The sequence below is a fragment of the Mustela nivalis genome, assembly GCF_964662115.1.
Source record: "Mustela nivalis genome assembly, chromosome: 5".
In the NCBI taxonomy this organism is placed as follows: domain Eukaryota; kingdom Metazoa; phylum Chordata; class Mammalia; order Carnivora; family Mustelidae; genus Mustela; species Mustela nivalis.
In genome coordinates this window covers 9,358,183-9,379,192 of record NC_139024.1, presented here as the reverse complement: position 1 = coordinate 9,379,192, position 21,010 = coordinate 9,358,183, and the positions used below count along the sequence as shown (strand labels likewise).

At 50.7% G+C, this 21,010-nt stretch overlaps 1 protein-coding gene across 4 annotated transcripts in view; it reads left to right on the top strand.

Moving 5' to 3' along the window:
- SYNJ2 (synaptojanin 2) overlaps positions 1 to 21,010 on the top strand; it is a 93,516-nt gene that overhangs the window by 63,669 nt on the left and 8,837 nt on the right. For all 4 annotated transcript variants that reach the window (XM_082729569.1, XM_082729568.1, XM_082729571.1 and 1 more), the window contains exons 12-22: positions 4,991 to 5,182; positions 6,527 to 6,608; positions 7,378 to 7,518; positions 9,073 to 9,265; positions 11,428 to 11,586; positions 13,155 to 13,311; positions 14,303 to 14,420; positions 18,210 to 18,428; positions 18,544 to 18,622; positions 19,174 to 19,342; positions 19,759 to 19,932. In XM_082729569.1, the coding sequence (XP_082585695.1) occupies positions 4,991 to 5,182; positions 6,527 to 6,608; positions 7,378 to 7,518; positions 9,073 to 9,265; positions 11,428 to 11,586; positions 13,155 to 13,311; positions 14,303 to 14,420; positions 18,210 to 18,428; positions 18,544 to 18,622; positions 19,174 to 19,342; positions 19,759 to 19,932 (1,683 nt within the window). The remainder of the gene's footprint in view (positions 1 to 4,990; positions 5,183 to 6,526; positions 6,609 to 7,377; positions 7,519 to 9,072; positions 9,266 to 11,427; positions 11,587 to 13,154; positions 13,312 to 14,302; positions 14,421 to 18,209; positions 18,429 to 18,543; positions 18,623 to 19,173; positions 19,343 to 19,758; positions 19,933 to 21,010) is intronic.

Sequence of the window (21,010 nt, the reverse complement as noted above, 5' to 3'; positions counted from 1 at the left end):
CCCTCCAAGTCAGGCCCCCTGCTCATTGGGGAGTCTGCTGCTCACTCTTTCTCTGCCCCACCCCCCCCCCCCACATATGCTCTCATGCTCTATCGTTCAAATCTTTTTAAAAATCCTGTTGAAAATAAATAAAAATTTAAAATCTTGTTGATCATCTCAATAGATGTAGAAAATGCACTTGACAAAATTCAACTGATAAAAATTCTCAACCGAGTGGGTAGAGAGAATTTGCCTAAACGTAATGATGGTGGTTATCTATGACAAGTCCACAGCCAACATTACACTCAGTGGTGAAAAGCTGGAAGCTTTTCATCTGAGATCAGGAGCAAGACAAGGATGCCTAGTCTGGCCACTTTTATTCAGTGTATATTAGAAGTCTAGCCCACAGGAATTAAGCAAGAAAAAGAAAAACTTTCTTTTTCTAATTCCAATTAAAAAGAAAGAATTAGAAATTAGAAAGAATTAGAAAGAATAAAACTGTCATTATTTGCAAATGACATACTATATATAGACAACTCAAAAGACCACGCACAAACTGTTAGAACTGATAAATGAGTGAAGTAGCAGGATACAAAATCAAAAGACAGAAATCTGTGGTATTTCTAGACATTAATAACAAATTATCAGACTGAAAAATTAAGAAAGCAATTCCATTTTAGTTGCATCAAAAAGAATACCATACCTTGGAATAAATTTAACCAAGGAGGTAGAAGATCTGTACTCTGGAAACTGTAAGGCACTGATGAACAAAACTGAGAAAGAGGCAAATAAATGGAAAGCCCTCCTGTGTTCCTGGTTTGGAAGAATTAATATTGTTGAAATGTGCATACCACCAAAATCATGTACAGATTCAGTGTAATCCCTATCAAAATTCCAGTGGCATTTTTCACAGAACTAAAACAAATAATGTTAAAATCTGTACAGAATCACAAAGGCCCTGAACAGCCAAGGCAGTCTTGAGTAAAAAGAACAAAGCTGGAGGTATCCAGCTCCCTGATTTCAAACTAAACTATAAAGTTATATTAAAACCATATAATATTCAGGTAAAAACACAGGACAATGGGACCAAATTGAGAGCCCATCTTCAAGCTCATACTCATATAGACAGGGAATTCATGACAAAGCAGCCAAGAATATACAATGAAGGAAAGACTGTCCCTTCAGTAAATGAGGTTGGGAAAACCCGACAGTGGTACACAAAAGCCAAATCACAAAAAAATGGATTAAAGACTTGAATGTAAGACTTAAAACCATAAAACCTCCAGAGGAAAACACAAGTGGTGAGCTCCCCAGCCTTGCTCTAAGCCATGTTTTTTAGGATCTGTCTCTAAAGGGAAGGAAACAAAAGCACACATAAACAGATGGAGTTACAGCAAATAGTAAAGCTTCTGCGTGGCGGAAGAGATCATCAGAACAAAAAAGCCAGGGGCGCTTGAGTGGCTCAGTCGGATTAGCATCTGACTCTTGGTTTTAGCTCAGGTTGAGATCTCAGGGTTGTGAGATCAAGGCCCACGTCAGGCTTCATGCTGCGTGTGGAGTCTGCTTAGGATTCTCTCTCCTCCTCCCTAAAAAAAAAAAAGAAAGAAAGAAAGGCAGCCTACTGAATGGGAGAAGATTTTTGCAAAGCCTAATTGGATAAGGGGTAAATATCAAAATATGTGAAGAACTCCTGCAACTCAACAGCAACAACAAAAAAATCAAGCAACCTGATTAAAAAAAAAAAAAATGGACCGAGGATCTGAATAGACCTGAATATTTACAAAGAAAACATATGGGCAGTGGAGTGGCCCATGAGAAGATGTTAGCATCACTTGTCATAGGGGTGCAAATCAGAAGGAAATAAGGTCTCACCTCACCCCAGGCGGAAAGACCACAAGCACCGGAGAAGGCTGTGAAGATAAGGGAGTCATTTTGCACTGTTTGTGGGGAAGTAAATTGGCACAGTCACTCTGGAAAGCAGTACGGAGATTTTTCAGAAAGTTAAGAATAGAACTACCATATGCTCCAACTCTCCCACTTGTGCGGATTTATCCGAAGAATGGGAAAACATTGATTCAAAAAGATATGCACACCCGTCTGTTTGTAGTGGTGTGCCGTGGTGCAGCTGAGTTCCCATCAGTAGATGGATAAAGAAGGTGTGTGTGTGTGCGTGCATGCACACACACACACACACACACACATGCACACATGCACTACCTGGCCAGGTAAAGGAATGAAATCCAGCCATTTGTAGCTACCTGGATGGACCTTGAAGGTAGTAGCTAAGTGAAATATGTCAGGTGGGCAAAGACAGTTACCTTGTAATTTCACTCCTGTGGAATCCAAAACAAAACAAAAGCAAACTTACAGATACAAACAGAAACTTACAGATACAAACAGATTTGTTGTTACCGGGGAGGTGAGGGGGTGGGGTGGGCAGCTGGGTAAAGGGGTCAGAAGCATGGTGATCGATGATAACAAGGCTTCTGGGGGTGATCGAAGAGCTATAATAATACAACTCAGTTTCTACCTGAGACGTATAGTGTTATATACCAGTTTTACCTGTTTAAAAAATCTATTAGACTTGCAGGTCCTAGGCATGGGGAACGTGCCACAGGGGGGCTTATTGGGGTCTTCTTTATTGGGGTTTTTGCAGGAAAGAGAGGACAGAGTAAACAGTTCAGGCTTGGCCAGTTTAAATAATTCTGGTAGGCTTTGGGTGAGAGGCGTGGACATCCCCCTGGTCCTGGCATGACTGAGGCAGAGGAATATACACAGTAGCAGCTATCACTGTAGCTCCTGGGGGCCTGGGCTTTAGGCCTTGAGTGTGAGTCCGCTCTTACACGTTCTTGTGTATCTCCAAACCGAAAGAAGGGGGAAAGTCGAGAAGATGCTTCAGGAGACCCTGTACTGTTCTCCGTGTCCGTTTCTCGGAGTGCTGGCTTGGACTGAAACCCTTTCTCAGCTCCGGTGGGTTCTGGTTCCCATCGCCAGTCATCATTCATCCCTGGGAGTCACCTGTGAGAGTTGCCTCCTTTTGTTAAGCCCCCAGGACCCTGTAGAGCTGAAAAAGGGAGAAGAAATGCTTGTCTCTGAAGATCAGGACACCTCCTGCTCTCGGGGGCCAAGACTTGTGCTTCTGTCAACAGCTAAAGGTTTCTTCTTGTTACTTGAAATACAGTTGACATATGACATTGTATGACTCTTATGGGGACAACATAATGATTTAATATGTGTGAACGTTGTGAAATGATCACAGCAAGTCTAGTTAATATCTATGCACACATAGTTACGAAAAAGTTGGTTTTTTTTTTCTTGTAAGACCATTTCAGAGCGACTCTCTTAGCAACTTTGAAATACACAACACAGGATTATAAAAGTCTGGTGTCGCTGCTGTACGGTTCATCCCAGGACTTATAATTGTACCTTTTGACTCCCTTCACCTTTTCCTCCCCTAACCCCGTCACCCCCCAGTCTGTTCTCTGTAAGTTCATGGTTTGGGGGGGGCGGGGTTGGTTTTTGTCTTCCACCTGTGAATGAGCTGGGCAGGTGTCTTTTTTTTTTTTTTTTTAAAGATTTTATTTATTTATTTGACAGAGAGAAATCACAAGTAGATGGAGAGGCAGGAAGAGAGAGAGAGAGGGAAGCAGGCTCTCCGCTGAGCAGAGAGCCCGATGCGGGACTCGATCCCAGGACTCCGAGATCATGACCTGAGCCGAAGGCAGCAGCTTAACCCACTGAGCCACCCAGGCGCCCGGGCAGGTGTCTTTGAGGGAATTTTAATGGCACTTTATCCCCTAGACCCTATAAATGCTATAGAGCTCTCAGTGGAGAAGAAGAGGAGAATCCAGCATTTTTCCTTATAAGAATATGTAAGCATTAAGGGATTTTTTTTTTAAGATTTTATTTATTTATTTGACAGAGAGAAATCACAAGTAGATGGAGAGGTAGGCAGAGAGAGAGGAAGGGAAGCAGGCTCCCTGCTGAGCAGAGAGCCCGATGCGGGACTCAATCCCAGGACCCTGAGATCATGACCTGAGCCACCCAGGCGCCCCAGCATTAAGGGATTTTTGAAAAATGAATCTGCCCATGCTCACCATGGGTTTCACAGCCGCTTTGCTGCTCTCATTCTTCCACGGGGTCTGACTCTCACTTGGCTTCCGGTAGCCACCGTGGTTATTTGTGTCGACCGCAGACAAGGCCAGCTCGGTCAAAGCTGCGGGAGGGTCTGCGTAGCACAGCACGTTGTTGAGTAGACAGGTAGGCGTGACTTCTATTCGGGGTAAGTCGCTAGTTTAAAAAATGGACTGTATTTTGGATATTCAGAGCATGGACCTGGTTCAGGGCAATGATTTTTTAAAGGCTTGAGTCCAATATAAAGCCAACAAAACATCTCCTGAGGGATGGAGGGTGAAAAAAGGCAAAGATAGGGTAGGCTGTAGGCTGTTTCAAGTTTCAGATAAGGATGTTTAAACTGTGGTAGGTCGCAGTGTCCCCTCGCTGATGTCCCCCTGGATCGTGGAGGAAATGCCATGGCCGAGGCTCCCTGTGGGGTCTGGTCGGCTAACGCCTGTGGAGGAGGAACATCTGCCTGGTCCTGTGTTTTCAGGACTTTGTCGCAAAAATGCCCCAGGGAAGTGTACGGGTTATGGTGGCTTTAGCCGCCTTTTTTTTTTTTTTTTTTTTAAGATTTTACTTATTCATTTGAGAAAGAGAGAGAGCACAAGCAGGGGGAGGCACAAAGGGAGAAGCAGGCTCCCCACTGAGCAAAGAGCCTGATAATGGGGCCCGATCCCAGGACCCTGGGATAATGACCCGAGCCGAAGGCAGATGCTTAACCGACTGAGCCACCCAGGGGCTTCTGGCTTTAGCCCCTTCCCAGCTTCTCGCGGCAAACCCCTGACCCCGTCTGTAGGATCGCAGCCCCCTCTCCGACAGGGAGCCCCCCCCCCGTGGTTTTGCACGTGGCAGTGCAGCGCGGACGCGCGGGCCCTCTCCTGCCTCCTCGCAGTGACGCCCAGGATCCTGAGAGCCATGGCGGAGCGCCAGTCAGAATTCACGACTTTCAAGCGGATCCGCATTGCCACGGGGACCTGGAACGTGAACGGAGGCAAGCAGTTCCGGAGCAACCTCCTGGGCACGGCCGAGCTGGCCGACTGGCTGCTCGACTCCCCCAGGCTCGCCGGCCTCACGGGCTCCCAGGGTGAGCACAGCGGCCTTGACCGGCCCATGCAGCGTCCGGGGGGCCCTCGGCTTGACCTTTCCCTGCAGCCCATGACTCCCGCGATTTGGTAGTGGGTGTTCTCACCCAGAACGTTCAGGAAGGTCCCGGGGCTTCCAGAACACATCTGGAAAATCGTGGGACACCTTGTCTCTCCCGAACGTGGGGCAGGGTGGTCGGGGTGGGGAGTCTCCTGGAGGGTAACGCGGAACGGCCTCAGAACAAGGGTTTGAAGCAGGAATGCTCCTCTGCAGGCAGCATGGCTGGGGGCCGCTGTTTCCAGCTCCCTTAGGTCCTGCAGGAGAGCCCTGATCCGCCACTCAGCCGTATCCATTCTCAGCAGCGGCCCCGAGCCTTGCCCAGAGCCCATCCCTCACTGTCCCGGGCAGTCTGTGCCCCCACCTCTGCTGCCTTGTGGCACATGGTGGCTCGAGTCCATGGCCCAGGGTTCCTGGGGTTCCTGTGGTGGCAGCGACCATTCACGGTGTCCCCGGGGCCAGCCCTACACGCGCAGAGAACGTGAGAGCAGCCCCCGTTGAAGGAGCTTCCCTCCCCTCTCTCGGGTCTCCCTTTCTGCAGTGCTGGGAGCCACGGCCTGGCTTGAGGGCTCCGGGGCCGAGTAGCAGAGGGTGGGGAGGCACTGGGAGATGTGGCCAGTGGCTGGGGGGAGGGGTCCTATTCATTCCTCCGCTTCCCTGTTAAAGGGGACGTGGAGAGGAGGGGCGCGCAATGCCTCGGCTTGCTGTGCTCCCCGTAAAACGCACGTCCCCAGCAGACCTCCGCGGTCCCCAGCTGGACAGGGTTTCCCCTCCTCCAGCCACCAGGAATGGCAGTCCCCCGGGGCCAGGACCCCATGAGTCCGTCATGAACCAGGCAAGGCCCGGCCCCGCACTGTGCAGAGTAGAGAGGGACACGGGCAAGCGTGGAACATGCCTTTGGGTCTGATGCCCGTGTTGGTGGCCAGGAAGAAAGAAGGACCCACAGGGCAGTGCCCTTACTACCCGCAGGGTGGGGTGGGGACTTCACACATGTCCTCTGATGGATGCTTCATGACGTCCTTGGGAGATGGCAGCTCCTGTCCCTTCTGAAGACAAAGGAACAGGTTTAGAGAGGTCACTGATCTGCCCCAGGATGGACACCGGGAAAGGCTGTGGGCGCCAGGGAGGTGAGGGAAGGTGAGAATCAGCACGGAGCCTCTCGGAGCCACCTGGACAAGTGCACCCACGCAGCGGCACACCCGGGCTCAAATGGGTCACACGGGGCACCCCACGAGTCCACGAACGCAGGTCTTGTGCTGACTGCCCTCAACTCCCGCCTTTCCCCCAGATGAGGACAGCCCAGCTGACATATTTGCCGTGGGGTTTGAAGAGATGGTGGAACTGAGCGCGGGGAATATCGTCAATGCCAGGTGAGCGTCCGGGCACGGGGCTGCAGGGTCGCACCCGCAAACTCACCCGAGGTTCCCCGAGCCAGGTGCCAGGCTGGGAGTGGGACACTGGGTCCGTCCTGCTTCCGCCTCTCCTGCCCTGTGGCCCTCGGTGTGTGGATTCTCCTGATGGCACTCCTGCCCCGCCCACACACTGGCAGATGTGCAGCTCGCGTTCCTCCTTCTTCACAAATTAAGGAAATCGAAGGAAGGGCGGGTTACAGCCGTAGGTGCTCGGCTGCGTGCGGAGGCTGAGTCACCCTGTGAGCTGGTGTGCGCACACCTGGAGGGCATGGCTGACGGCCCGGCTGGGGGGCGGGTGTTGACTCACCTTTCCCGGGGAAGGTGAGAAGCAGAAGTGTGGGGAGAAGGTGCATCTCTTCTCAACACCAGATACAAAGGAAAGGAAACCGCTGCATTAACATTTTGTATAGGGTCAACTGGACTTTTTCTTTCTTGTTTAATCTCAAGGAACTTTCTGAACCAATAACACCTGATCTCAGCAGCTCTTAGGAGTGAGGTGCTGTGATGGGTTTTAGTAGCAGAGGTGGGGTGCGGTATGAGCAATGATGTGTACGACACAGCCAGAAATACGCGGACAGCCCGCTGCAGAGATGAAAGCATGGCACTCACACGGGAGAGGGGACAGTGTGACAGCAGTCCTATGAGAAGAATAGGAGTTGAAGGAGTGTGTCAGTGGGAGAGCCCATCTCCAGCAGAACGTGAAGCATCATTTCTTTCTCGTCTCCAGTACCACCAACAGGAAGATGTGGGGTGAGCAGCTCCAGAAAGCCATCTCACGCTCTCATAGGTACATTCTCTTGACTTCGGCACAGCTGGTGGGCGTCTGTCTGTATATCTTTGTACGTCCATACCATGTCCCATTCATCAGGTAAGAACATTTGGTTTATGAACATCTGGGGGACGCGGGGTTGTTCGTCTCGGTGTTTTGTTCAGACTTCCTCTCTCTCCTCCCCTCCTGCAACAGGAATCAGGACTTGCCATTATTCTAGATAAATGTAGCAGCCCCCCGAGGAAAAAGCAGGCTGAATAGAATATTGTCTGGAGATTAAAATGCCACAGTGGGAAGGAACCTTGCGGGCCAGGAAGCTGAACTCCTTCAGAAGGAGTGATTGTTCTCCTCCCAGGCTCAGTCTTGTGCAAGGAAAGGGATTCCTTGTTGAAGTTTTAGGCAGGAAACCTGTGACCAAGTGCTGAGTAACCCGGCGGGAAATGCCAATGCTTTTGTCTCTTTTTTTAAAAGCGTTCTGAATAAGATGTGTGCGCAGAATGCCTCTACCGCTGTCACCCCACCGTAGCGCCGCTCTAGTGGCTGCTGTGTGTGTGTCAGAAAGGGAGCCCTCAGCACATGGGTGTCCTCTTAGGAAAGAGTGTGCGTGTGTGTATGAGTGTGTGTGCGTGTGTGTGTACATGTGTCTGTGTGCATTGCGTGTTTTAAGGTTTGGGAAGAATTCACCTTTTCCCTCAATGACTCATGACCTCCCACTGCTACCTTCTCACTCATGTCCCTAGAATCTCCGCCCATGCCCAGCTAAACTCACTGCCTATGCCAGGCTAGACCTTGCCCCCTCCTGGTTAAACACCTCTGAACATTTAGAGGACCAGAGGCATGCCAGGGCCCATGCTGGGAGAGCGGGACTATGCTCCCTGTTCACAGTCCTCACCTATGACTTTGGGAAATTCCTTAAGTCCGTGTCTCCCCGACTGTTTGTTCTGGCAGTTGGGTGGTGTCCAGAGTGCATGAGTGGAAGTCGGCAAAGGTCAGGGTCAGGGTAAAGGTTAGAGTTGAACCGTGAGTGAGGAAGCTATACTCAGGAGCTCCAGATTTCCCTGCAGCCGCCCTGGGACCCCAGCCTCTCCTCCAGTCTTAGCTGCCTTAGCTCGTAGGCTTCTGGGCCGGTTACCCCCCAGCCTCATCTGCCCACTGATAGTCCCAGGGAGCAGGTGTCGGCCTCCGAGTGCCTCAGGCTCCGTCCTGTAGACCCGTGCACTCACACATGTGCGTTGTCACCTGGCATCATGTGTGAGCAGGTGTCTGCGAGGAGGCTGCCTAGGCACCAGGTAGCCCAGCACCAGTCACTAGATGTTTCCTGTTTCTTAATGCAGCCGTGACGGGTGGGCAGGGGACGGGGCCGTCCGCACGGCCTCCGGGGGACGGGGACTTGGGAGAACTTGGGAGCGCAAAGCAGGGCTAGGGTGGGAAGCTTCCCAGGTGCCTTTGTGAGCGCGGGGCCCTTGAGAGCTGGGGTAGTGGAGAGGGTCCTCTGGGCTGCCGCAGGGAGAGGAGAGAGGTCCGGAGTCACTGGGTGGCCCAGTTGCCCAGAAGGCCGTCCCGACAGCGCAGCCCCCCGCTGCCACAAGCTGGTTCGCACTCTTCCTTTTTAGCCGCTAAGGAGCCGCTGCGTGTGCACCTTGTGTGTTGCAGGGACGTGGCCATTGACACGGTGAAGACGGGCATGGGGGGAAAGGCCGGGAACAAAGGGGCCGTGGGCATCCGCTTCCAGTTCCACAGCACCAGCTTCTGCTTCGTGTGCAGCCACCTGACGGCCGGGCAGTCCCAGGTGAAGGAGAGGAACGAAGACTACAGGGAGATCACCCAGAAGCTGAGTTTCCCAATGGTGAGAGCACACGGTGGCCTGGGATGTGACCCGGGCGCACGTGCTAGCTGCCTGCTTGCGGCCGCCACACACGTGGTTTCTGGAGCTGCTGATAGAGGCCGGCATGGGGTGGGGGACAGGAAGCCACTCTAGGAGGGTCCCTGCTGCCGCCGCCAGGGGGCTCAGCTCCCGGGGAGGGGACGTGACCTAGGATGGGGCAGTAGAGCGAAGCCCCGCGGATGTCCCTGGAGTATTCTGTGCCCTGTCTCTATTATATGTTTCCTGAATGTCCTTATGCACCCCACATTTCTCTTGGCATTTTTGTGCGTTTTCTGGTTTTCTTGTTCACTGTCCCTGCTTTGTCCAAGTTAGTGAAGAACATCTGAATCCAAACAGTAGGAGACTTGTCTTTCTTAAGAGTCATGGTCTTCAGACCTACCTACTGTTGCAGCTCAGATAAGAATGCCCATTTTTTTGAAATCTGTGTGTTCATGACCAAGGGGTCTGCTTCCTCCCTCCTGGGCGCCGGGTTGCAGACAGCCTGCGCCACGCTGCCCTCTAGCGGTGGCAGGCGTTTCTATCCCAGAGCCAGGGCATCTCTCCAGACTCCGATTGTTCCCCTGCCTGCAAGGAGACGCTTGCCTGCACACCTTCAGCCTGGTGCAGCCCCCAGTCTCCCTGCAGTGAGCGGAGGCCAGCTCTTTCCATCACGTGTTCTGCCAGTGTCTGTGACTCAGCTGGCTGGGTGGTGGAGCTCCTCCCGGTGAGGCCAGATAGACTGGTAAACCTGACATCCTGTGTACTGGGCTACACGAGGACTCGAGGTAGAACGCCTTCATTTTCACTAATAAGTGCTGTAATCTCTGCCGTGGTTTTTATTTCTTGGATTAAAGAAGAAACACGTAGAGTTGGGAAATTTACGACATGAAGTCTTCCAGACCACAGAGGACATGATGCGTGTTTTCTTTGTGTGTTCCTTTAGTTAAAAAAAAAAAAAAAAAAGTCCAGCCTTTCTCACTTAAAGTGCTATTTGAAATAGGAAACTTTGGACACATGCAAAATATTCAAAGGGCTTAAAATAGAGCTTTTTTTTTTTTTCAGTAGAAATATTGAGGATACCTGTATAAGTTAATACTTTACACCTGAGCTGCCCAGCGACTAGCCACAAGCAGGGATTTAAATAAAATGAAAAGTTCTTTGGTTACATGGGCCATGTTTCCTGATGGCCACTCGGTGGCTGCTGGTGGCCGCTTGAGGCTGGTGGCTCCTGTTTTGGACAGCGTGGACGGAGAACATTTCCATCACTGCGGAATGTTCTGTCGGGCAAGCAGTGCTCTACGCACTTATTGATTTGGTTGTGGTCATGTTAATCTTCTGTCCTGATTAGACTGGAGATGCCACATGAGGGTAGTAGAAACAGATTTTGGCGTTAGGCAGATCGGAGTCCAAAGTTGCCTTTATTATACATTGGTGTAACTGCAGCAGGTTCTTTTGAACTTTTTATTTTTATCTAAAGGAGAACCAACAGTGCATGCCTCACAGGGTTGCTGTGAGGGCAGTGTGCCCCCAGGACAGAGCCCAGCACAGGTGGATGGGCGATAGGGGTGGTGTGTTATGGCTGCTGTTGTTGGCGCTGTGATTCACGGCAGGGAGGGAAGGGCGAGGGTCCCACGCGCTCCAGGGTTGTGCTGGGGACCACAGGCTCAGGGTGAGCCAGACAGGGCAGGGGGAGGGAAGAAAGGGATAGAGTGTCACAGGAGGAAAATGGATAAAATCCGTGACATTTTACAAAGTTGCACATTCTGGACCTTTTGATGTTTGTAAGCCTCCTAACACTGAATGTTTGGACAACTCGTCTTTGGATGTAGATGTAAGGAAAGCAGAACACAGCCTGATCTCAGAGCTGGGACCGGCGCAGTGAAGACGGGCAGTCGTGGTTCCCCATTAGATAGGAACTTTCCCTAAACCACTCAGAAACACCGTCATTTAAAATGAAGATAGCTAGAAAAGCTCCCCAGCAGGTGTACAGGATTAAGGAAAGATGAGGTACTCTCTGTGAAGTCTTTCGTTAAGTAGCTTTTTAGGGAAAAAGACATCTTTGTCATCTGCCTGGTGAGCTTTCCTCCCCCTCTCCCACCTCCTTTGCAAGGTGGGCCGGAATGACTGTGATTTTCTTGAAACAGGGAAGAAACATTTTTTCTCACGATTATGTGTTTTGGTGCGGCGATTTCAACTACCGCATCGACCTCACTTATGAGGAAGTCTTCTATTTTGTCAAACGCCAAGACTGGAAGAAACTTCTGGAATTTGATCAGCTGCAGCTACAGAAATCAAGTGGAAAAGTAAGTTGGACTCTTGAGCCTATAGCTGTGCTCCATTGGAGTCAGAGCTCCTGGGGGTGAGGGGTACATGTCTGCAATGACCACAGTGTGGTGAGGCTGCTGAACACTGGTGCGGGCAAGCCCACCCCACCCCATGTCCAGGCCAGCCTCACAGGGCTGGCTGTCCTTACATATACTTGGCCATCAAGTGACATTCCAGTACTCTGTTTTCATGAGATCTCTGTTTCTCATTGGCAAGCACACTAACATGTTAGAACAATACCTGATATACTTTATACACCAATTTGGGCAGATAATCCTCAGGGCCATCCTATAAATTCGGTATTGTACCCATTTTATAGACAAGAAGACTGAGGCCCAGGTCCCATGAGCCCAAGGTCACACAGTACACAGAGCCACAATGCCGCCCACAGCTGTCAAGCTACAGAGCTCACGTTTATCCCCTACATGATCCATGTGCGGTTTCTTTTTTAAAGATTTATTGATTTCTTGTAGAGAGATGGAACATGAGTGGGGGGAGGGGCAGAGGGAAAGAATCTCAAGCAGACTTCCCACCGAGCATGGAGCCCGAGAGGGATTGATCTCATGACCCTGAGATTATGACCTGAGCAGAAATCAAGAGTCAGATGCTCAGTCGAGTGAGCCACCAGGTGCCCCCCCCCCCCCCGACCATGTGCTAGTGACGTGATAGGAAAGATTCAAGTATGGATCTGCTCTCAGTTCCTGCAGGTCACCGAGGCCAACCTCCAGGTGACCCAGAACATCTCCAGCTAATACTGTTGCTCGTTTGGGCGCCTGTTAGCTTTGTAGCCGGCGGGGGAGTTGACGGGAGCACAGCTGCGCTCCGTTTACCTTTTGAAAATCAAGCGGCTGGTCCCGTGTCCGGAGGCGTTGAGGTCTCCCCTAGCAAGAGTCAGACATTCTTTGCGGTTCCCTGTTCACTCCCGGCTCAGCCTGCCACGGACGTGGATTGCTGAGGGGTGGCCCGACGGAAAAGGAACCACACCTTCCCTGTCTAGAGCAGGTTTTTCTTTCTCCCCTCTACTGGTGCTGTCCACACCGTCCCGCAGGTGCCCGGAGAGAAGTAGTGAGGTCTTTCCAGGGTCGTCTCACAGTGCTGGGGCTAGATCTAGAGCCAAACAGAAACAGAATTCAGTTTCAGGTCTAGGCTTTCGTTGACGCAACTCACTGAGTTAGCGAATGTCAACGAAGGCCTTGTCGGGTCGAGCGGGGCATTGCGCTGACGCTGAGCAGATGGACAGCTGGGATCCTCGCCTCGCGCCTTCCCCTGTCTCCCGGGCACTGACGTGGACGGTGGTACCTCGGGTACCCGAGCTGGGTGGGAGATCCCGGGGTGGTGTGTCAGTCAGCGGAATGAGCAGCCACCCCTCTCCTGCTAATGAAATAGCACGCCCGTGCCAGTTGTAAACATACTTACAACTACAAGGCAGATTTTGTCTTTTTTAGGACCTAGAGCACTCCGGAACGTGCTTTATTATTTTGGGTTTTTGCGTGTGACGTACAGAATCTAGAAGAGCTAAGGTGGTCTTGGTCTTTTCTCCCGATAGATTTTTAAAGACTTTCATGAAGGCGCCATTAATTTTGGACCCACCTACAAGTATGATGTTGGCTCGGCCGCCTACGACACGAGTGACAAGTGCCGCACCCCTGCCTGGACAGACAGGGTCCTGTGGTGGAGGAAGAGGCACTCTTTTGACAGGACAGGTGCGTGAGATGTGCGAGCGTTCGGAGGTGGTTGCGGCTGCGCGCTCGATAGTGCAGAGGGGAGGTCGGTCCCATTCATTCAGCGCGGCGCGCTGTGCTGTAGAAATGACAACTGTCTGGAGCCAGAACTATAGGAAACTCAATCCAGTTGGGAGCCCCTAAGCTTTGGGAGTTGTGTTTTGGGGAACCCCCTGGCTTTCCCCGTCCTGCACCAGGGCTGTCCCCTTCCCCCTGCCTGACACACACCCCCCGCGCCGTCTGCCTTCTGTTCTGCGCGGGCAGCAAGGAGAGAGGCCTCGGCCCTTCCCCTCCAGCGACTGTCCCTCTTACCTACGTGCACGTCATCCCTCACATTTAATTCAACCAAACGCTGACCTGCTTCAGGCCCCAGCTCCGCGTTGAACGTGAGCCGGACGCAGGAAAGGAGCGTTTTCTCTCAGTCCGTTGTCGAGGACGTCTTGAATTGCTAGCGACGCCACACCAGGAAGGGTGGTGGATTAGGGCACCGGGAGGTGAAACAGCTCTGCTTTTCTGGCAAGATGGGCACAGAGATTTCAAAGCCAGGGAATCCCGTCATTCAGATCAGTCTCTGGAGGTCTGTGGACATCGTCCAGGCATCAAAAAGCAGGCATACTGTGATGTCCTTGGCCTTGGCTTTGCCTACACACAGGGCTGCAGACTTCCTGTGCTCCTGTAGCCCCTGGGAGGGAACCCCACAGCTACGTCCGCACACCCGCTCGGGTTGTCCCCTGGGAAGGGCGTAGCAGCGCTGGATCATCTACAGACATTCTCTCCCCCAGACCCCCTCTCCCCGACCCTGACCTCCTTCCCTCCCCACCCCCGCCCAAGCCAGCTCAGGTTAGAGCAAACGGGTCTGAGACAGGCATGTCCGTGTGGTAGACCCCTGGCGCGAGCTTCCTGTCGGCATTCTCGTATGTTGATACCGTTTTGTGTTGTGTGTGGGTCTCTTGATTGGAACCTCTGCGAGCAGCTGGAGAACTCAACCTTCTAGACAACGACGTAGAGGCTGACAGCACCGTCAGACATTCCTGGTCTCCAGGTGCCCTCAAGTATTACGGCCGAGCCGAGCTCCAAGCATCTGATCACAGGTACAGTCCTCGCTGCCGCCGGCATGTTGTCCTGGGCTGTGGAAAGCGGCGTCTGCTGCTCTCTGCAGTGAACGGACACGCTGTCCCCTGCGGAATGCGTGTGTGCACGCGTGTGAAAGATATCAAAGAACGAAGAAGAGGGTGACCACTAGCTGTGTCCCCTCCACCAAGATTTAATCCGTGTTAGCATGGCAATTGCTCACATCATAAATGACCTCAGGGGTAAAAATTGCAAAGGTGCAGCCTATTTTGTCATTGAAATTCCCATAAATGATGTCACTGCACAACTTGCTTTTTTTTTTTTTTGTCACTTAATGGCTTTGAGACACAGTCACATTGATATTACAGACCTGGCTCATTCCCTCATAATTGCTGTCCAGTATTCTACTGAATATGTCCATGGAATGTACTCATTCACCTGCTGGTAATTTTTTTTTCTGATTTTTTTTTCTAATTTTTAAAAATTTTTTTAAATTTTTTTTCTCTAATATTTTATCATTGCAAATGCCAAAGGGTTTTTAAGTGTTGGATCTGAGTTCTTTGATGCTCTGAGCTGTCGGTGTGTGCTGGGACCAGCCACGGAGGGCGATTAGTCTCGTGGAGTATCTTGAAAGAGACCGAGGATGGCTGCGGGGTGCAAATAGGAAGGATTTGCTCTTCCCGTGGCTGCTACCAAAACTAGCCTGTCGTTTTCACCTTCTACAAGGAAAGAAATTAGGAGAGATTTGGTAGTGAAGAGCTGGTCAGCCAGGAGGTACAAATCTTTAGATACTCTAAATTCTTAAGAAACCTGTTGTTGCAAATACATACTTAGAAACAAACCTTGGGGAATCTCCGGTTATGGGACTTTCTACAGAGAACTATAGGTTTGCTAGTTCAGTGAGTGTCTTTAGAAGCAACGCCTTTAACCACTATTCCCTGAAAGACCTCGAATACTGGGCCCTATTGCTGGCACTGAGGATTGACAGAGAACAAAACAGACAAGACCACATTACCGGGAAGTTGTCTAGTGAGGACAGACAGACAGTAAACAAACATGAAAGGAAAAATGGTAATGATGAGACTCAGAAAAAGGGTTGGCGTTCAAGGAAGGCCTTTCAGATAGGATGACCATGGAGGCCAGACCTGAAAGAAGAGAGAGTGTGAGCCATAGCGGTGTCAGGGAGAGAGCATTCCAGGGTGAGGAGCGAGGCCGTGAACCTTCAGGGATCCAGAGAACCGAGGGGGAATGGAAAGAGTAGAAGAAGTCCTAGAAGCTGGGGAGCAGCGCAGGCCGTGTGGAAGCCTGTGGGCCCAAGAACGTGGGGTTCGGGTTTTCCTCGGACTGAGGAGTGGCCTCATCTGACGAGGTGTTGACAGAGTCAGCCAAAGAGAGTGCAGTGGGTCCAAGGAAGAAGCTGGCACAGTAGGCAAGGGAAGAAACAGTGACAGCCTTGGACCAGGTGGTCACGGGTCGCCATGGCGAGATGTGGATGGGTTCTGGATAGACTTTGAAAGTGGAGCCCACAGAATTGCGTAAGGGTTGGATAGTGTGTCGCATGCGTGTGTGTGTGTGTGTGTGTGTGTGTGTTTGTGGGGGCGGGGGCACTTGAGGAGGCTCCCAGAGCTGGGTCTGAGCAGCCAGAAGGACGGAGCTGCCTTCGCTCAGCTGGGATGCCAGGAGCTGGTTTGAAGAGCGTCTTCAACATTTGCAGATCTTTCTGATGACAAAAGCAGAGCCCTCAGTTACTGGCCGTTAAGGGAGAAATACGGGCGCAAACAAACCCTCCGTAGTTCCTCTGAGACAATGTCTGTAATGGTCTGTTAGGTGTCTTCTGCATTTTCCACGCGTGTTAGAAGCTTTTACACCAAAATGTTAGCCTGTGTGTGGTGTGTGCCCAGTGCCGACACCTTTTTACACACACACACACACACACACACACACATGCATAGAGAACATTAGGATTATATCTTGCAGACTTACCATGTTGCCTTACTGCATTTATTTTATTTTTTTTAAGATTTTTTTTTATTTATTTGACAGAGATCACAAGTAGGCAGAGAGGCAGGCAGAGAGAGAGGAGGAAGGGAAGCAGGCTCCCTGATGCAGGACTCAATCCCAGGACCCTGGAATCATGACCTAAGCTGAAGGCAGAGGCTTAACCCACTGAGCCACCCAGGCGCCCCTGCATGTATATTTTTAAGTTAAACGTTTTATGTTGAGATAATTCTAGACTGGCGTGTGGTTGTAAGGAATAATACGGGGAGCGTGCATGCGCTTTCCCCAGGCCCCACGGTGAGGAGGTCCTGTCACTCTAGCAACAAAGTCACTGTCAAGATACGGAACATCTCCTTCACCACAGGGTGCCTCCTGGCGCCTTTCCACAGCCGTCTGCTCCCTAACCCCTGTCCGCCACTGCTCTTTTCCTCTCTTTCCCTAATTTCATCATTCTAAGCATCAATGGGATCAAAATGAGGGGGACTGGCTTTTCCCTGCCAGCCTCATCTTCTGCAGATTCGCCCAGTCCTCCCACTTCTCGGTAGCCCATTTGCATTCCTGCTGGGGGCGTGGCCCGCGGGACCTGCACCTGCTTCCTCAGTCACCGCGCTTCCCATCTGCACGTGCGGCTCGTGGGAAGAGGTTTTCTGCCTCTCACTTAATGCATATCCCGGCATCAGATTTTCCCCATCTTTTTTCTTCTAGATGCCCCCCCAAAAAACCCCAAAACCAAAAATCTAACAATTGCAACATAAATGTGTGAGAAACACACTGATTATCATTCACATCTCCTCATTTTTGCCGTGTCCCTGGTTTTCAGGGTTACCATCATATGATCTACTATTGTCTCTTATGTTTTGTTTCCTCTTAACACTGTATTGTAAATGTCTTCAAGAAGATTACATAATCGGGGCACCCGGGTGGCTCAGTTGGTTGGGTGTTTGCCTTTGTCTGTGGTCATGATCCCAGGGGCTCTGGGATCAAGTCCCAGGTCGGGCTCCTTGCTCAGTGAGGATCCTGTTTCTCCCTCTGACTGCTTCTCACTCTGCTTGTGCGCGCTCTCTCTCTCTCTCTCAATCTGACAAATAAAAATCTTTAAAAAAAAATTATGTAATCTTCATAATAAAGGATTTCCTAAATTTTTGCAAAGGGAGTAAATCCACCCCTGTATCACAATGGCAATAAACAATGACTGCATTATTTCTTGCTGATCTATTTTCCTGGGTATGTCAACTTGGCTTCTCTGACATTATTCTTATTAATTGTATAAAATATTATCAGATGGCTGCACCATCACCGTTTCCCTATTATGGCACAGTTAGTGTTTCCCCTTTCCACTTCCATCAACAGTGCTGTAACAATTATCCTTGTGTACAAATCTTTGTATGCCTCTCTGATCACTTTCTTAGAAAAAAGGCCTAGAATTAAAAGTAGTAGGTTGAAAGAGATGAACATTATTGAGATTCTTAACAGCAATTGCCAAATAGCCCTCCAAAACCTTGGACCCCTAGCCAAGAGGGAATTCCCACTTCTCTCCATCCTCGGCAGTGCGGAGTAATACCACGTAGAAAAATCTCAGCTAAGAGCCAGTGCTGTTTTCTCCAAATCTTCCTTAAGCAAGAATGTCAAGGCAATGCTAAGGCTGGCCAAAGATAGAGTCGGAAAGCCTAGGACAGGACAGCCAGGCTCCGTGCCGGGCTGGGGCCACACCCACGGGCCATGGATGTTCACTCTCGACAGTGCATCTCTGGGGACTGGGCCCTCCTCGGCCCTGTCACCCATCACCTGTCTTCCCTCCCTATCTAACACAGACCCGTGCTGGCAGTCGTGGAGGTGGAAGTTCAAGAAGTTGATGTGGGTGCTCGGGAGACAGTGTTCCGGGAAGTGTCCTCTTTCCAGGGCCCCCTGGATGCCACCGTCGTAGTCAACCTTCAGTCACCGACCTTAGAGGAGAAAAACGAGTTTCCTGAAGACGTGCGCGCAGAGCTCATGCAGACCCTGGGCAATTATGGGACCATCGTTCTCGTCAGGTACTAGCGCCTGGCTGGGATGGGTCCCGTGTGCCTCTTAGATATATCACCAGCCAGAACCACGAGAGCTGCCGATCGTTCTTGCCATTGACTTGGTACATCTCATTTATTCCAGGATCAACCAAGGGCAGATGCTGGTGACTTTTGCAGACAGTCACTCAGCTCTCAGCGTCCTGGATGTGGATGGTATGAAGGTGAGTCGTGCTCGGTCCCCCATGGCACGGGGGCTGCTTAACTCCCCAGAGTTTTCTGGGGCACCACATGAGGGCAGGAGCTAACTAGCACCCTTCCTTCTGGTGTCTGTTCCTGGTCTCCTCGTTGAGGTCTCTAATGTCCAACCCTAGCCATTTGCAGAATCTAGAAGGAAGAGCAAATGTTAGAGGGTAGATCCCCCCACATCACTGGATCTGTCGCGGCTCACACTTGCACGTGGGAGGGCATTTGCTATTCTTCTCATTAGACGGTGTATTTTGGAATCTACAGGGTACAGGTAGTTTCCATTTTGATAATATCCTGGCTTTACGTTCACATGGGATGAAAAGCTGGAGATGATGATTCAACTTTTAGTTAGACCAAATGTGAGCTCTGCTGATCTTGCCTGAGGTCTAGGCCCTCAACTTTTCTTGCAAAACAGGAAGATTGGCCTACTCCTTATGCATGAGTTTGAGCAGGATGCCCTTTGAGAGCAAAGGAGGTGGTTCTAAGGTCTGTACTCCCTTCTCAGATGGCCACTCTGTCCTCGCAGGTGAAAGGCAGAGCCGTGAAGATCAGACCAAAGACCAAGGACTGGCTGAAAGGTTTGCAAGAGGAGATCATCCGAAAACGGGATAGCATGGCCTCCATGTCTCCCACTGCCAATTCCTGTTTGCTGGAGGAAAACTTCGACTTCACAACTCTGGACTACGAGTCAGAGGGTGAGTACCTCTGCAAGGACCTCTTGGTCATTGTGGCGAGGCCAGCAGGCAAGAAGTTCCCACAACCAGCATGAGATTTTCAAGACCCCTTCTCACACCTAAAGGTGACAGAGGGTCCTTGGGGCACACGCACTGTATTCCCAAGCTAAGCTGGGGACTGTGCACATCTAAGGGAGATGCCTGTAGCGGTCAGTAAGCCCTGGAGCCGTCTGAAATGACAGTGAGGACAGTGGCTTTGAGGCTCTCTGGGCTGGGCTCACTCCGTGTCTCAGGCCTGAATGGAACTGGGGTTCTGTACCAGTTGATGCGTACCCATTGAAGCTGGGCCACAGGCCTCCTGACGCCGAGCCGCAAGCCCAGACGGTGACAGACGTGCTATTTACCCTCATTGTGCACTGTGACATTTCCTCCCCAAGGGGATATCCTGGAAGATGACGAAGACTATTTGGTGGATGAGCTAAGTCAGCCTGTGGTCACCGACGGGGAGATGGGCGGGGACAGCCTCTCTGAAGCCCCCAGCCCCACAGCCGCGGTGCCTGCCAGCAAGTCACCTGTGCTCAACAAGAAGAAGCAGCACCCGACCTACAAAGGTAGCTTGGCCCTTCCCTTTCCTAAAGAGCCTCGGGCATCGAATCCGCTCTCTCTCTCAGTGCCAGGGCTTTGCACGAGGCCACAATTATGTGTTCACGGCCCACGCCAGTGCTGAAACCACAAGACCTAGCAAGTGGGTGGAAAACGGGCTCTGGGCCCATGTCCAGCTACACCACATTGACTTTCTCCAGTGCTTTTTATTTACTTTTTTTTTTTTTAAACCGCTGGTACCGCTATAGCACACCAGATCCATGGTAATTCCTGTTTCCTCCGGATGTTTAAATGGCCACAGCCCTGAACTGGCTTCACATTTGTAATTCCGTTTTTCCTCCTCACGATGTTTGTTTCCCATAAGAGACATAATTATTTTTTAATTGAAATATAATTGACATGCCATGTTATATTGGTTTCAGGTGTACAACTTAGTGAATTCTGTACATTACACTGTGTGCGGTTACCATCTGTCCCCATATAATATTGAAACAGTGTTACTGACTGTTATGCTATACTTTTCACCCCTGTAACTGACTTATTTTAAATTGGAAGTTTGTGTCTCTTAATCTCCTTCACCTACCCACATCTCACCCCCTAGTGCACCACCAGTCCTCTGTAGGTATGAGTCTCTTTCTGGGTTTGGATTTTGTTTTTGTTTTTGTTCTTGGCTGTTGTTTGTTTTATTTTTTTAGATTCCACATGTAAGTGAAATCATGCTTGTCTTTCTACATCTGATGTATTTCACTCTAGCACACCCCCTGGGGTCCAGCATCTATGTCCTGAGTGCTGGGGTCTTGTTACATTCCTGTAACATGTTATTACACAGTAATATGATACATTAGCATCATTCTATCATTTGAGACTTAAGCAAAGAGGGTCGGAAAGTCCCGCAGATTAAAAACTGCAAAGCTCTAGGTTACATAATGTAACGGCCCTTTGGAATAAGTTGTAAAGCCTGCTGGCCTTTCCCGGGCTGGAAAGGAGGGCTGTCTGTGCTCCAGCCCCAGACTCTGCCACAGCTACAAGAGCCTTCCCGCTGCTGCTCATGGTGCCTCCCCCGTTGGAGGAAAGCTTTGTCTAGTA